Genomic DNA, 18042 nt, shown 5'->3' with positions numbered 1-18042 from the left:
CTCCGCTCAGAATTCTTTCTGCATGCGCGCATCGTTCAGCAGACATCTAGCCTTCTCCACAAGGGTTCTATTCACCCTCTCTGCCGTGCCTGTGTTCTGTTCCGGAGTGTATGGATGACGGATGCCATCTTTCTCCAGTGTCTTCCAAAATTCGTTGTTTATGTACTCACGCCCATTGTCTGTCCTGAGGATTTTTAGCTTTTTACCTGTTTGCGCTCCGCCTTCGCTCGAAACAACTTGAACGCCGCCAGGGCTTCACTTTTTGCTTTCAGGAAGTAAACGGCCACTCTCTTGCTTGCGTCATCGAGAAACGTCACAAAATATCGACTGCCACCCATGGAAGGAATCTCCACTGGTCCGCAGAGATCGGAATGCACCAGCTCCAGCAGTGCTGCAGTGCTGTTTCGTCGCTCCTGAATCAAAGTACTAGACGTCTGCTTGAACATCGCCGATCGCAAAAATACTGCAGAGCCCGCTCGACTTCAATTTCGTCTTGCTGACCAACTTGTCCGGACATTTCGACGCAAAATGGCCTGGCTTGCCACAGTTGAAGCACATCTTCTCGGGTTTCTTCTTGGCTTGCCCCTTGAATTTGGTCGAATTCATGCCTCGCGTGTACAGTGCACCTTCATCGTTGCTGTTCGTTGATCCCCTCTCGAACTTCAGATTTCGAGGTCAGATTTGCTCCGGAGGCCTCCAGTCCCATAATCATGGGCTCGTAATGTTCTGGTAGCCCCATCAGCAGCAACGCCACCAGCCACGAGTCGTCCACCTTGAACCCAATCGAAGCAAGCTTGTGGGTGGTGCGCATCAGCTCGTTGACGTATTCCTCCACGCTTGAGCTACTCACCAACCGGATGGACGTCAACTTCCGGAGTAGGCCGATTTTCCGTGTCAACCCGGAGTCTTGAAATGCTGTAACGAGTTTCCTCCATGCTTCCGCTACATCCGCCGCGTCCTGGACGAGGCTATAATTATAACTCTCCAGACTGAGACAGATTGTCGCCAGCGCACGCATCTTGACATCAGCAGCTACAACTTCACCTTCCGCCGGTTCAATGGCACACCAGCTTCCCTCTCGAATGAATATCATCCGCATCGCGAATGCCCAGGTGGAGTAATTTTCGCGTCCCTTCAACTTCTCTATAGCCGGCATTGCCACGGACCCCGACGTAACTCGAACGCTTCCTGCTCCGGGTCGACTGCCGTTTCCGCCGCCAGCTTGAGATCCGGAACTTGCTCCTGTTGGTGCCATCTTGAATTTTTGGAATCTTGTTCCGGTTACCGGCTGGGCCCATAACCTCTAGCAGAGCTTGAATAAAATAGGTGCTTTTGGTTCGAAGGTTGGAAGACTAATGAATATTTATTTCAAACTAATGGACCCGGCCAACTTCGTCTTGCCATCAAGTAGGCTGTTGTTAAACGTCATGTTATCCCTCATACAAAATGACACATTAGTATTCTCCAGATTTCCCGATTATTCCGGAGACTTTCCATAACTTTTTCCTCGCACGAACACGTCGCAACTCTCGTCGAGTGCAACAGTGAAAAACTTACGTCAATCCGTTGATCCGTTCTCAAGCCATTTCGTGACATACAAACACCACTCCATTTTTATTTATATAGATAGATAACAAGCTTAGTCATAAAGACATAAAAGACTTTCAAAAACACTCGATGAGAATGTTCCTTTTATCTTTTTTCGATATGCAATATTTGTGAATTGAATAAATAAATTATGAATGATTCGTCACCTCGTGTGTCGGCAAAAACTTTTATCAAGAACAATCATTAAATGAAAATATTTTTTTTTTTTTTTTAATTAAAAATAAATTTTGAATAGTTCGTCACCACATGTGTCGACATACATTTGCCTACGTTTATTATGAAGCCATAAACATTGGTATATTTCAAATCATAGTTTCTTGAGTCGCATTACTTACCAATGCGAATCCTGATCATGTAACTTTTTGATCCTTCCCACTAACAAAAATCCTTCCTGCGACAACCGTGGAGATGCAGAGATAATCTCGGTCTCTAGTAACAACGGTAGTCACATTCACATCCCTTCCCCTCCTCGATGACCGTAAGGACGTGGCTGGTGCCGTTATTGAGCTCTCGAATTGTGCACATCGAGAATGGTTAGCTAATCCCAAGCCCCGTTCATTGGTTCTTTGTGCAATTTCGATTGTTCTAGTCAATCACGGAGTAACAACTACGAATTGTACGGTCGTCTATGCTTATTTATGCTGGGGCGGCGTTCACAAATTACGTAACGCTCGAAGGGAGGGAAGGGGGTAGGCTCGAGCGTTACGACTCATACAAAAAATTTAAAAATTTCCCTACAAAAAGCGTTACGGAGGGGGGGAGGAGGTCGAATATATCCAATTTTAGCGTTACGTAATAAATGGATGCCGCCTTATGCTTAAAATGAGGATAAATTAGGAGAAAACTATTTTTAACTAAGACTAGTTTCAATTTTGGACAAATATGATGTTCTACAAAGTTTTAATAAATTTAATTTTGAAGATTAAGATATTAAAAGTTTTAAAATTGATTAGAAAAAAACGATGTTATGGTGACTTCACGGAAGTCCATTTTTACAACTTGAAAATTTACCTTCAAGACGCTTGCGCTACCTCTAAATCTTAATATTTTTAGCTCAAACTTTGAGGTTTCTCTTTTTATGTGATTTGAATTCATAAAAGCACACGCATTATTGGTTTTGAGAACTTTTGAAAAATAAGCCGCACCCAAATGGGCATCAAATTCTTCCGAAAGAGGTGCGCTTTGCGAAAGAGGACCACGTGTTTATTGAGCTGAAATCGAATTCAGGTTAACTTCTGTGTTCATGAGTCCTCTCGTGGTGCAGGGGTAACGCGCCCTGTCTAGTAAACAGGGAGCCGTGAGTTCGATTCTCAGATGCGAAGAAAGGTAAGATTGGTGATCAGCTGCCAATCACAATGCTAGAAAAAAGGTCAATTTCGAAAAGTAACATGGCAACTTTGCCCAAAGTAGTTCCCAATCAAACAAAACGCTCAAAATGAATCCAATTAGGAAAATTGCCACGTTGAATATCAACGCAATTGGAACAGCAGTGAAAAAAGCACTGCTCAGAGATTTTATTTGGAACAATGACATTGATGTCGCGTTCCTTCAAGAAGTGTCCTTCGAATGTTTCTCTTTCATAGCATCTCATCATGCCTTCGTCAATATCAGCACAACAAACGAAGGTACTGCAATTCTCATCCGTAAGAACATTGACCCAAAGAGCATACTACTCAATCCCAATGGTAGAATCTCTTCTATTGTTTTTGATAAAATTAACTTAACACGTGAATTTTTTTCATAATTTCACCCATAGTTTGTCCATCTTTACCACGCGTAATGAGTTAATTAATTTAATAACCATGCGGATTGGATTACCGAATAGCTCAATATAAGCGTCAATTTAGGTTTGATATGTTTTTGATAAATTTACAACATATTTTGTTATATTTATATTACAATTCGTATAACTTTTTGTTATGTTTTAGTTATTTTAACAACATCCTGCATCAAGATTGTAACAACCTATGTTCGATAAATTTTTTATATCATTATAACATACGCTGATATAATTTTGCTATGTACCCGTAGTCGTGTTTCGCAGGGACCAAACTGGACCAAATTTTTCAGGGAATGTTCTCCTGTAACACAGCATAACAAATATGACATTTTTGCGTGTCTCTAGAACCAGATTATGTGTCTCTAGTAGATTTGCTGAATCTGATGCCGTTTTCTGAAATGTTACAGCACGTCACAATTTTTAGCTACAGGTCGCCAAAGGTGTATAAAACACTGGTTTCATTGATGTTTACATAAAATTTAAGGTATGAATTATCAAACTTTTTTGATATCTTATCCACCAAGCATGCATAACAGGACTTGAACTTTCATTTTATAAATAATTTGGTTGAAATTGAACGATTAAATTTAGATTAAATCGATTTTTCAACATACTTGCAGTCTCCATACAAAATTCTTCGTTTCTCTTATATGGCAAAAACAATACTTTTCTAAATCATCAAAAAATACATTTTGAGCACCGACAATATTAAGAGCTCTTATGATAAGTGTTGTTTAACACATGAAGTCTGAATTATGTGGCCAATTAAGCAAATTAATTGCCATACAAGCTGACAAACTTGCATGCAAGTTGGCTGATATAGTCAAATTTTGCATTTTCAACTGGCAATATCTCAAAAACTAGACGTGCTCTGATATTTTTGAAAACGGCAATGGATTCAGCAACTCTTAATTAAGTGAATAGCGGTATTTCGATGCTTGAGACAAAAACATGTTCCGCAGTGTAATTGATTCCTTCTTACAGAGAAATTTTATGCCAACATATCCATCAACCGTGGTCCGTACGGAATGAGCCGTAAAAGAGTGAGACTGAAATCATCCACGCCGTATCCAATTCGTCGCAAAACACACGCCGCTTTCGATTCCCGACTCGTAGCACTCACCCGAGTGCAGCCCCCAACTCGACCCACCCTGCCGTCTGTGGTCGAGAGTTTCCAACAGTGAGTGAATGAACTCCGTGAGCGATCGTGTAACCACTCGTGAGATCCATTGCCACGAGTGTGTGACCGAGCTACGCGCATCGCAACTATTGCCAGTGGCGTAGCTGGCCTTTTTGGGGCCCAGTGCGGAGTTTGATTTAGGGGCCCTCAAAATTAAATTGAACGTCGTCTAAATGTAAGGCGCTAAAATCGGCTGTTGTAATAAACGATGAAATCAAAGAATTATGTAGAATTATGTCTGAAGTTGGGGAGCTTATGTTGATATGTTGTTAAACCACCGTTCTACCAATATTTGTCCCACCATGCATAAGGTTTACTAAGAACATGGGACCAGTTGGCGTAGCAGGGCAGTGTTGTACTTTGACGTCAAAAATATCAATTAATGAACCTACAGTTTTTCTTTTCTTATTTCATGTTCAGAAATTCATCAGTTCACTGGAAATTTACGTGGTGACTTCCAGTTAATTGCCATGGAAGTAGAAATATTAGCTGGAGAAGTAACTCTGGAAAGCAATAATTTATATACAGCTTTATTTGGGTATTCTAGGAAAATTTGTATTTTTTTTAATTTTTTGAGTCGGGATTGATTTTGAACTTCTTGATGAAAGAAATGCCTCAAAAATGAATAAATTTGCCCAAAGTTCGTTTCAAATAAATTACAAAATGCACTGCAATGATTTCTTTCAGGAATTCATTTTATAATTTTTAAGAACTTGCTAAGGATTCCGTTTTATACCTTCAAAAATTGAAAGTAGATTTTTTTTAGGGATAACCATAGAAGTTACCTCAGGATTTCATCATAATTTCCTTCGAAGATTGTTTCAGTATTTTTTTTACTCAAGAAAATCATAAGTACTCCAGGAATGTATCCTATGATATTACCATTATTTTCTTTAAACTTCCAACAAGATTCCCATTCACAACATTTTTAAGATAATAACTAGTATTTTCTCCAGGAATTTTATAGAACTTCCTTCAAAGTTAGCGTTCAGATTTCCTCCAGAGATTGTGCCTAAGATTCCTTCAGAAATTATTCTAAAAGTTTTTAGATAAATTTCCGAAATATGTCTTCAAATATTTTCACACCCAGGAATATCTTCAAAAAATATTATTAAATTATATCAATAACTTTGAAAGTAACCATTGATGAACTCTCACAAAGAAAGAATTCCTGGGCTCTTGAGAAAGTCTTGAAGGATTTCGTAAATAAATTGCTTAGGTTATTGGAATTACTTGAAATTCAACTGTAGTATTAGCTGGTGTGAATCCTCAGATGAATTTTTGAAGAAACCATGAAGATTTTACTTGAGAAAATACTCGAGAAATTGTCAGGAAGAACTGCAGGAGTAATTATGCATGAAATGTTGGAGAAATCTTTGGAGAAATTTCTAAAGGAGCTGCATGAGGAATCCCAGGTCACAATTGAAGAGGAATTCCTGGAAGAGTATTAAATACATTGTTTTGGATAATTTCTTGAGGAGTTTTAGGAGCAATTCATAGGGTAAATGTGGATGAATCCATGGATGAATCCATGTAAAAAATCATGAAAGGATAACTGGAGCAACTGGCATGGGAATTCTCGTAGCTCTTCCTGTAAAAATCCCCTAATGAATTTCTTCAAGAATAGAACTATGATTTTTTTTTTTCTTAAAAGAAGTAGGAAACTTTGGAAGATCTCCTAAAGTTATAATTGGAGAAAACACAGTCGACTCTCACTCCACATCTCGATATCTCTCGCTATGTCGGTGATTTCTACGGTTCTACGGTCTTCATTCTGCATACCATTTGCCCCTCCATATCTCGCTATCTTCCATATCTCAATGTGTTCGTGTTTACTTTTCTTCCCAATTTTCTTTCAGCATGTCGATTAGACAAATATCGAAGGTTACTAGATCAAATTTTTAAGATTCTGAACAAATGAGGAACCCAAAATTACGTCTGCTTGTTTATTATGTTCCCTTTTTTCGTAACAACGAACATTCTAACAATCATTAAAAAATGTTCTTTATCTCAATCGCTCGATTCAATCGATATCGAGGTGTGGAGAGTCGAATGCTGTCAAAAAACGTTGAAGTACTCATGGATTTCCTGGACAAAATAACGAAGAAATTCCTCTAACCATCCCTTGAAACAACGCTGGAAGATTTTTTAGGAGGTTTGATGGAATCAATAGATAAATTTCTGAAGAAGATCCCAGAAGTATACCTGAAGAAATCTTTGTAGAAATCTTTGTAGAAATCACTAAATTTTTTTTGAAAAAAAAATCTCGATGAATTTGTGAAAAAAATTACTTAACAGTTTCTGAAGGTCTCTCTGGAATCTCTTGAAGCAGTATTCAGTGCAAGCAGAATAAAGAAAAAAAAGAAAATTTTACGACCATTCAAATACCAGCTTTTAATGTGTATAAAATTGGTCCCGAAGATGGTTAGTGATTTATTTTTTTCAATTATAATTTAAATGAAAATCGCTTTGTATAACACACTCAGATTTTTTTCACGAGCTCGGCTGTGCGAATCTCGGTTTCCCGATTTTAACCGAGACTCAGCTAACAAATTGTCCGGTTGCTTAGCAACGAAGCACGATTTACTGATACTCGGCTTTTATTTACTGAGATTCCAGGAAATTTGTTTGCCGACTACTCGGCTGTGCGGATCTCGGTTAAAATTTGCCGAGATTCGGCATTCTAAATTAAGTGTGAAGAATATGGTCTGTAACATACATAACCTCAAAATCAGTTCCACATACGATTGGGCCCCGCATATATAGGTAGATCCGTCTGAATTACAAAATTACACCGAATTATCGAGAATGAATTTTAAATAGCTGTTTAGGCTATTCAAATCACAAATACCATTGATCATGGGGCCCATATGCATTGCCGATCAAGGCCGATCAAGCCGATCACCCTCAATCTGAATTTTTATTTGCTGGTTTACGTGTTCGTTTTCTAGAAATCAAATTCATAATATTAAATGAAATTCTTTCCACGATTTTGGGGCCCCTATCAGCTTGGGGCCCGGTGCGGGCCGCACCCACCGCACTCCCCTAGCTACGCTACTGACTATTGCACTTGCATCTAGTAGCGTCCGCGTACTTCTAAAACACGTGGCGCGGTGCTATAAATACGCGATTCTTTCACGTAGTCGAGTTAGTCTTGTTTCAACCGCCGCGAAAATAACCCAATGTTAAGTGCAGTGAACAGTGTGAAGTAGTGTATAAAGTGAAATAAAGTGTAGTGACTAGTAGGAATCAGTGGTGTTGATTCCCTTCATTCCGAAATATACAGTTACCCGACCCGAACGGAGTTGGCCACGGTTAACGCGCCAACAAACCGAATAGTACCGATGTGAATTACATCCACAAAACTGTAATGGAAATTCGCATGTTCCGGGTGTTTCGGAACCGGGTATGAATAGTGATCCTTTATAAGAGAGATTCGTGGAACCTGACATTTCTGTCAGAGTGTGAGCCAATGACTCAATGCATGAGTTCACTAGTTGACGTTTGAGCGGTGCCGTGTTATTTACGTGGCCATGGCAACGAGTGAGTTCGGCACCGCTCAAACGTCAAAGTAGTGAACTCGTGCATTGGTCCATGGACCGATGCACGAGTTCACTAATTTGACGTTTGAGCGGTGCCGAATTCACTGGTTACTATGGTCACATAAATAACACGGCACCGCTTAAACTTCAACGAGTGAACTCGTGCATCGGTCCTTAGAGCAGCGTGAACTGTCAAAGCGTGACTCAAACGAACCTGAGTCCCTGAGGTAGATCCCAAACGGACCGGAAAGTTGGACAAAATAAAATAACGGTTTTTTAATTTTGTCAAGACTGAAAAGCCAATCCTTCATCTCTATTCACATTCCACATTAGTACCTATTCAACAATATAAGAACGGTACAGATTACTTGCTCAGTTACGAAACTACAAGTTGTCAAAGTAAGGGTCTCTAAAGGATTTTTTTAGATGTAGTAGGTTCCCGGTGGCCACAGTGACCAGATCCGGATATCCTGGCGGGTTTCTGAAACTAGACTTTTATTTAAGTTGTTTGAATTTCGGGTCAAAAACGACCCTAAGTCACAACTCGTAATTTTTTGTTAGGGACTAAGAAAGGTTAATCTGTAAAGACTTGCTGTAAAGATTTTTGCTTCGGACATCATTTTACTAGAGAGGAAGCACACCTTCAAATTGTGTCATGCAGTCATCGAGTTCAATATCTTTGACGAATTCCGCTAAAACAAAGGATTCGAAAGACCAATTTTGAGGGGTATAACTTTCCAAAGTTTGATATTTTTATGCAAAAATGAGCCATCTTAATATAAAATTGAGAGTGCAATCAAAGACAAATTAAAGACCCCCATGTCCCTTGTAGTTGCCCAAAATTTTATGGCTCAAAAGGTAATCTAGAATGCCGTGAAAAGTGTACTGCGATCTGTCAAACTTGGGTACCTTTTGCACTACCGAGGGACCAAATGCAGTACTAGAAGTGGTACCTAATCAGAGCCCGAGTGGGACGGACCTGGTGCAATGTTGTTAAATCGATCAGTAGATTATAATAAAATTAACTGTTTCGTAGCTCTAAGCAAACCATACTCCAATTCAACGCAAGTTCTCTACTATAAGGAGTCCGACACATTTCTTCGTAACATCTGAAACATTCATTCCCATAATTGAACTAAACTTTCATCCGAATCAAGCCACTTATTCGTATCTGCTGCTAAAGTACACCAAATTCCAAGAATATTCTTTAAATGAATCAAACTTGCACGCAAACTAACTTTCACTTTTCTTTCTCGCGTTCCAAACAAATAACAACAACCAGGACGGGTCAATCGAGTTCGAGGAATTCATCAGAGCGCTGTCAATCACTTCGAGGGGCAACCTGGACGAGAAGCTTCATTGTGAGTATAAAAATATAAAAAAATATACCTTAAACCCTTTGACATTTTAATGTTTCTTTTTAAAAGTTTGCTAATTTAATAAAAATATAATTTCAACCATCAATACCAAGCACGAATATATCTGTCATCGAAGCATAAACTCATTTAAAACCAACTTCAATGCATGATGACAGTTCAGTCGATTAATTGATAAGCAAGTTGATCCAAAAAATACCAAACAATATGCATAATTTATCAGCACACGTGTTCATCTCCATTTTGATAGAAGGCTAAGCGACAAGATTAGGAAAACTTTCATTACACACGAAGAAGGTGTCACAGCCGTGTTCGGCTGTCAACCCTTCCGTGTCGATCAAAGCAGGCCAAAAGCCACAAGGTGACAACATCACAAGCCATTCTAAAGCTCTAACTCAACACCTTTCAGCCCCGACAAGTCAGACGATGACATTATCTCAGTGCAATATCTTCAACCCACTTCGTTTATTTACTGATCCGATCTTCCCTCATGTTTCGTTCTGATGATGCTGATGGTTTATTTACCTCTCTTTCTCTCTCATCCACACAGGGGCGTTCCGATTATACGATGTTGACAATGATGGTTTCATAACGAGGGACGAAATGTACAACATCGTCGATGCTATCTATCAGATGGTGGTAAGTATCATCCCGTGGCAGAGCGGGGAAGCTTGAATAGAGATTATCGATAACATTCTGACAGACGCCAGGGTAACCCGGAGAAAAAATATTATAAAAATACAATAGGTTTTATTGCAACAATATCATATTTTCCAACGGAAACCAAAGAACGAAACACAATGTTTACATTTACAATTTTTTTGTACCATTGAATCAATCGTAAATAACATTTTTGTAATAATAACGTACATTAACAATAAAATTTTGAAAACTTTTCAATACTAAAGCAAAGTATGCACTTCAACAGAAAAGTAATCGCCTATCTCGATGCGTGGGAAATTTCTTGCAAGAAATGCTCAAGAAAAGCATTTTTCTTTGTTCGCAGTACGCAGTTGAAAAGAAATGTCAATTCAAATGGAGCTCACTGTAGGAAATTTCTTGACCATTTCTTGGGCAGAAATTTTTACTTTCTAGAGAACTTATTGTATGGTTTTCAAGGCATTCAGTGTTTTTCTATTGCGATACCTTAAACTTCTATTTTACCACCTAAATTTCACGAGCTCTACACGGAGAAATCAGATTACCCAAAAATTAAGTTCTTTTTACTCAAATTTGGGTAAACTGCATTTAGTTTTGACCCACGGTTGGATTGTTTTGCCTCTCTCGCAACAGCAATGTTGTCAAAAACAGAGAGAGACGCACCGACCCAGCGTCTAAGTTCTATGGAATAAGCCATATTTGGGTTCTTTTGAGTTTACCCAACATAAAATTGTTGAAAGCTAACGCTGGGTATTTTTTTTTTGCATTGAGTTGGTTTTTTTGCTGTTGTCAAAGGAGAACTACCTAACGATAGCTATATGTCAGTTTACCCAAATTTGGGCTATCCTACAGAAGAGCCGAATTGGCTTGTTTAGGGGTATCCTGTTTTTTACATTTTCTGATTCTACGTTAAAAACTGAACCAGAATCCAAAGTTTCATAATTTTCCGTGCCCTGGACTATTTTTAAAACACGTTTGAATTTAGTATGGAAATTGCGTTTGAATCACCCCTCGGCAAATTTTACTTCAGGACAAACTGTCATTATGTAAATTGAAATGTCATTGAGTCGACGAAATAATTTTTTTTAATCATTTATTATATTAAAATTGAGATATTAGAGGCAATAAAACCGTGTTACACTTAGAAAAATGTAACAAAGGAATATGGGCAGCAGAGAAACACAGAGACACGTCCGTTTCGTAGAGCGTTTATTAACTAGTGAAGGGTTACACGTTCAATTCAATTTACCCATATTTAACTGTCAGTCATCGTGTGTTACACACTGATAGAAGGATACATATTTTATTCTTGGCAATTACCCACTGTGATTAGGTTAATCTTAATACCCCTCCTTAAGCTCATCACTGTTGCAACCCTAGCTTCAAACAATGTTTGTTGAACACCGCTGGTACAAGACCTTTAGTCAACATGTCCGCTGGTTGATTACCGGTGGGTATGTACTTCATAGTTACCTTACCATTTTGGACACATTCCTTGATGAACTGGATTTTCACTTCTGTGTGCTTGAGCCGTTTCGATGGTGCGTCAGATTCAGCAATCGCAATTGTAGACTGGTTGTCTTCGAAGATGTCGATGGGTTTCTCCTCCAGTAGACCGATTTCAGCAAACATCTTTCGAAACCAGAGTGCTTCGCAGACGCAGTCTGCCAGTGCCGAACATTCGGCTTCCGTCGATGATAACGCAACCGTCCTCTGCTTCCTTGTGCTCCATGCCGTTGTTGCTCTGAAAACTTGGAAAAGATGACCGGACACAGAATGTCGATCGTTTGTATCCGTCGCCCAGTTCGCGTCAGCGAAACCTACAATCTGCCCAACTGCTGACTCGCTCTTCCTGTACACCAGGCCATAACTTGTTGTGCCACGCAGGTAGCGAAGCATCCGTTTTGCATGAGCCCAGTGATCTTCCGTTGGATTACATTGGAATTGGCTGAAATATGACACCGCAGCACTCAAGTCCGGACGCGAGGTGACTACCAGGTAGGTCAAACACCCGATTAACTCCCGGTATGGCTTGTCCAAGTTCGCCGGCACCTCGACTTTCTTCAGCTGCAAGTTTGCCTCAATTGGAGTACTCGCCGGCTTGCATTTCTCCATTCCAAATCGTTTGAGTACTGCTTCCGTATAGCCTGGTTGACTCAGCTTGATCACACCATTCTTGGCGTCCCGTTCGATTTTTAGTCCAAGGAACATCTCGGCTTCACCCAGGTCAACCATTTTGAACTCTTGCCGCAGCAACTGCTTGACGATCTGAACCTCACGCAAGGACTTCGATAGGATCAATATATCGTCGACGTACAACAGCAAATAGACAGGGTCGGACTTTCCGTGTCGCACATACAAACAAGCATCTTTCTCACACCGCTGAAAACCGATCTTCGCCGCAAACTGGTTGAACCGATCGTTCCAGGCCTTGGACGCTTGTTTTAGCCCATAGATGGATTTGCGCAACTTACAAACTTTGCTCCCCTCCTCAAATCCTCTGGGCTGGCGCATGTATATGTCCTCCGTTAGTCGACCGTGCATGAATGCAGACTTTACGTCCATTTGATGGACCACGAGATTGTGCTGATTTGCTAGAGCGAGCATCGTCCGAACTGTTGACATCTTGGCAACCGGCGCGTATGTTTCAGAAAAATTAAACCCATACCGCTGGCTGAACCCCTTCGCCACCAGCCTTGCCTTGCGTTTCTGGATGCTTCCGTCCGAGTTCAACTTCAACCGGAATACCCACTTGTTATCAATGGCCTTGCGCCCAGGAGGAAGATCAACTAGTTGCCACGTATCGTTTTCAGCCAACGAGTTTAACTCCTCCTCGATCGCACATTTCCAGTGAGGCCAATCTTCCATCCTTTTCAGATCATCAATGCCAACTATGTCCTCAACCTAACTCTCAGCATTCAACGCGAAAGCAATAGTACAGATGTAATCGTTTAGCTTGGATGGTGGGTTCCGCACACGTTCACTCCTACGTAAAGCGCCGGATTCGTCCGACTGCTGATCAGCATCCTCCTCAGCGCCTGCTTCATCGTTCTCAGCATCAAAACCTTCCGCACCGTATTCTTCACCGCCCCTGGCTTCAGCAGCTCCAGGGCGAAGTTCCTTGTTCTCTACCACAGCAGGATCCGACGAGACGGGTTCAGCAAGCTGACGGCGATCACTCGAATCCTCCTCATGCTCTGCCTCGACCCCTCGAACCTGTTCTGCTAACGGTGACTCTTCGATGACGACGTCGCGAGCAAGAAATACTTTCCGACCATCCCACACTCGGTATCCGTTCACGCCATATCCAACTACACGGCATACTTGACTGCGAGAATCTAACTTCCTCCTCTTCTCTTTCGGTATGAGGCAAAAGGCCTTGCTGCCAAAGATTCTCAACTTCGACATGTCAGGCTTCTGGCCGTACCATTTCTCGTACGGTGTTTGATTCTCTAAAATAGCTGCAGTGGGACTACGATTGATCAAATATACGGCCGTCAGGACGGCCTCGCACCACATAATCTTACTCATGCCGGAATCCTCAATCATTGATCTGGCCTTATCCATGATCGTCCGATTAAGCCTTTCGCTAAAACCGTTCTGTTCTGGTGTGTAGGGAACGGTGTATTCAACTTATATGCCTTTGGTGCGACAAAACTTCTGGAAATCTGCGCCGATATACTCACCGCCGTTGTCTCATCTCAGGCGGCTAACGCGGCTATCTAACTGTGCCTCAGCCATAGACACGTACGTTTGAAAAGCATCCAGTGTCTCATCTTTTGTGCGCTAGAAATAGACCGCACTGAAGTGCGTGAAATCGTCGATAAAAGTAATGAAAAATCGCTTACCGTTCCAGGCTGTTGGGGTCATGGCGCCACAAACATCACTGTGGACCAGTTCGAGGGGTCGAGAGCTTCGTGGTAACGGCATCTGCTTGAACAGCTTCCTTGTCTGCTTACCTTTCATACAGGGGGCGCACACGGCGCCACCGGCTTCAACACTTTTCTTCAGCTCAAGGCCATTCACCATTTGTCCACTTATCAGCTTCGACAGTCCACTCTTACCGATATGCCCATATCTCCTGTGCCACAGTTCAACTTCGTTCATGGGCGTGACACTCAACAATACTTCCGATTTCACTTGCTTCTTAATCTCGACGTTCAGCTCATACAACCGATCTTGCCGGCTCGCGCAGCATACCACTTCACCGTTCCGTTTGATAAGGGCTTCGTTCTTCACAAACACTACCTCCATTCCCAACTGGTCCGGGCGCCGGATTGAAAACAGGTTGTATTTCATACCGGGTACCAGTAGCACATCTTCAACAAGACACTTTACTTGTCGCTTTTTAACCATGGCTACCATGTCCACCTTTCCAGTGTAACGGCTCAACAATGTTTCACCCGACGCCACCTGGATTTTCACCGGAACTTCCAGTTTCTTGACCTCACGTAACCAGTCAGCACAACAGACCATATGGTCGGAGGCCCCAGAATCCAAAATCCACTTCGATTGGGTGCATTCCGCGCTAGCACTTAACGAATCACTGACGAAAATCACTTCTGACTCGCCGCAATGAGCCTTTTCTTTCTTCTTTTGCTTGTTCTTCTTCGCTGAATTCGATTGCTTGTGAGACGGACACTCAGAGCGCTTGTGGCCGACTTTTCCGCACGCGTAACACTTGTTCTTCGAAGGGTTGCCAGTTTTCCCGGAGAACGCCGTCGAGTCATCTCCTGTCGCCCCCACATCACAGTTCTCACGTTTCACGCTCTCACTTAGCAACCGCGATTTCACGAACTCGAGGGTACACTGTTCGGCAGGAATGGTTTCAAGCAGTGTTGTGAAAAACTCAATTTCTCACAACTCACGCTTGAGATTTATCATGCGTGAGTTGTCAATCATGCAACTCAGCAGTCAAAAAATCATGGTTGAGTTGGTTCACCTTTTTGACTCATCGTCTCGTATTTCCACAGTTTACTCACACATGGCAATAATTTCTTGTTAGTCTGGTAAAATTATAGTAATCCTTTCTAACGTAAACAACAACATTCGGATTTCACACGTTTTTGCCGGGTTTTGCGACTGAATCATTTTTTACGGTTTGAGTTGATTGAGTTGATTTTGCATCAAAATCTCAAGCGTGAGATTTTCGAAGCAGATCTCTTATGAGTTTGCTCTCACGGGAGAGCGTATTGATTGAGATTTTGAGTGTGAGTCTATCAACACTGGTTTCAAGAACCGTCACGAGCTGCCCATACGACCGGGGCATCGTTTGCAACAAATAAAACACCACTAAACACTCTTGCAGTTTAATCCCCGCGTTTGCGTTTGCAGGGATGTGGACTCGTTATACTTCATGGCCGAAAGCTTTTTCAACAAATAGAATTGGCCGGAGATTCCCTTGCGCGCAAACGTGTTTTGCAAAGTCGACCAGATTTGTGCCGGAGTTCGCTTCCCCTTGATATACTCAAGTTGTGAATCCGCAATATTCCGGATGAGCACCGACTTGCATTTGACGTTTTGCTTCAGCCGATCCGCCATTTTCTTCTCCTTGTCGCGTTTCACTTCAGCCGAATCCGTTGGCTGCACTTGCAGCTCCGCCACCGCTTCCACCTCAGAACTGATGGGTTCTCCGACATTACCCGGAAAACCATTACCCGGAATGCAATTTACCGGAAGACCATTACCCGGAAAACCATTTACCGGAATGAACCATTTACCGGAAAACCATTACCCGGAAGGACCATTTACCGGAAAAAAATATATCTCCATTTCTCGACTTTTTTCATTAACGTCCTTTAAACCGTTTTATGGTCATTCATGTCAGTATGTTGACTTAAAAATATTTAAAATAACCACCAAGGATAAGGTTCTTAGTTAAAAATGCACCAGAGAGGAGTCTAAGATATCTTTATACCTGATCATGTCAATATGCACCATCTTCATATATTTGCATTTCATAAATGATTCACCCTTCTTTTAAAAATAAGCTGTTCTTTCAACTTGTATTTTCAGCTTGTCTTGACTGAACTGGCTTTATTTGGCTACAACTATGTAACTTTACGTTTAATATTCGACCGTCGATGTCCAAATGTTAATATATAAGCAATGATTAGAATGTTTAATACTTTTCACCGAGTGTCAATTCGCCGAATAGCATTTCCGCAAACGTCATTCAACCGATTGTAAATCCCCGGTATATTCCTTTTTCTAGAATGACCCATTCCGGGTCATCTGATATTCACCCTTCTTTATTTGATTGGCGGTTCTTTCGAGTTCCACCGATCTAGGCATTTTTGGTAAAATGTGCTAAGTCCAAAATGACCAAATATCTTATTATTTAGATTGCTAATTGTTCTTTCTTGTTTATTACACTGGCATTGAATTCGGGGTACAGACATTCAGAATTACAACATTCGGAGAAAAATAGCAATCAAATTCAAAGAAAAAGTAGATCTATTGAGGTTCCAAAGATGGACGTTACAATTGCCAATAGTGTCCCTACTCTCAATCACCAAGGCACTCTTAGTTTTTGTCTTGATTGTTTTAGCTTTCCCCAAACCATAAAGCTGACATGAGAATTGAACTGCTGTATGTTGCTTCCCTCGCAAGATAAGTTTTTTTTTATATTTTGGTCAATATCAAAAATGGATTCTGATCTGTTATAACGTAAAGGAATAAGAAAACTATCATAACTCCAAACATTTTTAAATGCTGAGTTGTTCCAGTTACTCAAATTGAACCTACCTTTACCTTTTTTCGATTTCGATGTATAATGATGGTACCTTCCAAGTGGTCTCGGACATAAAAGAAAATTAATAATTATTTTCATTCTTTCTAACCTTGCCTGTAATATTTAGTTGTATAGCCTAAATTTGAAGACATAGTTTTCCGATCTATGTAAGGCGATTCTTTTCTAATTAGGTCGCCAATAAAATTACATGTTCAATCAAATTTTGGTATCGTGATATTCGTTCATAGTTTAAGGTTTACGATGCGACAAAGTGAAGTTATTCAGTAAGATCAAGCTGAGGTTGGTAGAATTGAATAGCGCCGGTTCAAAATAAAATTTTTGGATGACAAATTTGACAACGTTTCAGAGCTAGAGTGCTTACATACTTGTCAAACTATGAACGAATGCAAAAATGGTCGGTTGACATGGCTCTCAGCTATTAACTGTAGAAATGCTCCTAGATAGAACAGCTGAGAAGCAGGTTTGGTCCCAGTTGAGTCGTAATGCTAGCAAGAAGAACAACATATTTGGTCCATAGCTGTTTGGAGATGTCTTTTGAAATAGTGTTTATGAAAACCGAGGGAGTCGAGAATGTCCATGGTTAGCGTGACATAATTTGTGCTGCGCATCAATGAAAGATCGTCGAAAATGGAAGATTTGGCTTTCCGGGTAATGGTGAATTCCGGTAAATGGTTTTTCCGGGTAATGTTACATTCCGGTAAATGGTCTTCCGGTAAATTGCATTCCGGGTAATGGTATTCCGGGTAATGGTATAGAATCGAACTGATGCAATCGAGCAAACCCAGTTCCTCGAGGTGCACTTCCATGCGGAAACTCCAATTCGCGTGATTAGAGCCATCGAACAGATAAATTTTCTTTTCTTCCTCCATAATGCGCGATCGGAACACAACACTCGAAAATCAACGCAAAAACTTCCCGACGAAAATTTTCACTGCCACGCGGTTTTTCGTTTTCGCACACTCCGAAACCGGACCGATTTTTGCTGAGCACATAACCTAACAAAGGAATATGGGCAGCAGAGAAACACAGAGACACGTCCGTTTCGTAGAGCGTTTATTAACTAGTGAAGGGTTACACGTTCAATTCAATTTACCCATATTTAACTGTCAGTAATCGTGTGTTACACACTGATAGAAGGATAC

At 41.0% G+C, this 18042-nt stretch overlaps 1 protein-coding gene across 1 annotated transcript in view; it reads left to right on the top strand.

Moving 5' to 3' along the window:
• The window catches only part of LOC5571800 (frequenin-1), a 592818-nt gene that overhangs the window by 556727 nt on the left and 18049 nt on the right, over window positions 1-18042 (top strand). Inside the window, exons 6-7 of the mRNA XM_001659880.2 lie at window positions 9393-9471; window positions 10037-10125. Of these exons, the coding sequence (XP_001659930.2) occupies window positions 9393-9471; window positions 10037-10125 (168 nt within the window). The remainder of the gene's footprint in view (window positions 1-9392; window positions 9472-10036; window positions 10126-18042) is intronic.

Source organism: Aedes aegypti, chromosome 1 (assembly GCF_002204515.2).
Source record: "Aedes aegypti strain LVP_AGWG chromosome 1, AaegL5.0 Primary Assembly, whole genome shotgun sequence".
NCBI classification, from domain to species: domain Eukaryota; kingdom Metazoa; phylum Arthropoda; class Insecta; order Diptera; family Culicidae; genus Aedes; species Aedes aegypti.
This window is presented reverse-complemented; position numbering and strand designations above follow the sequence as displayed.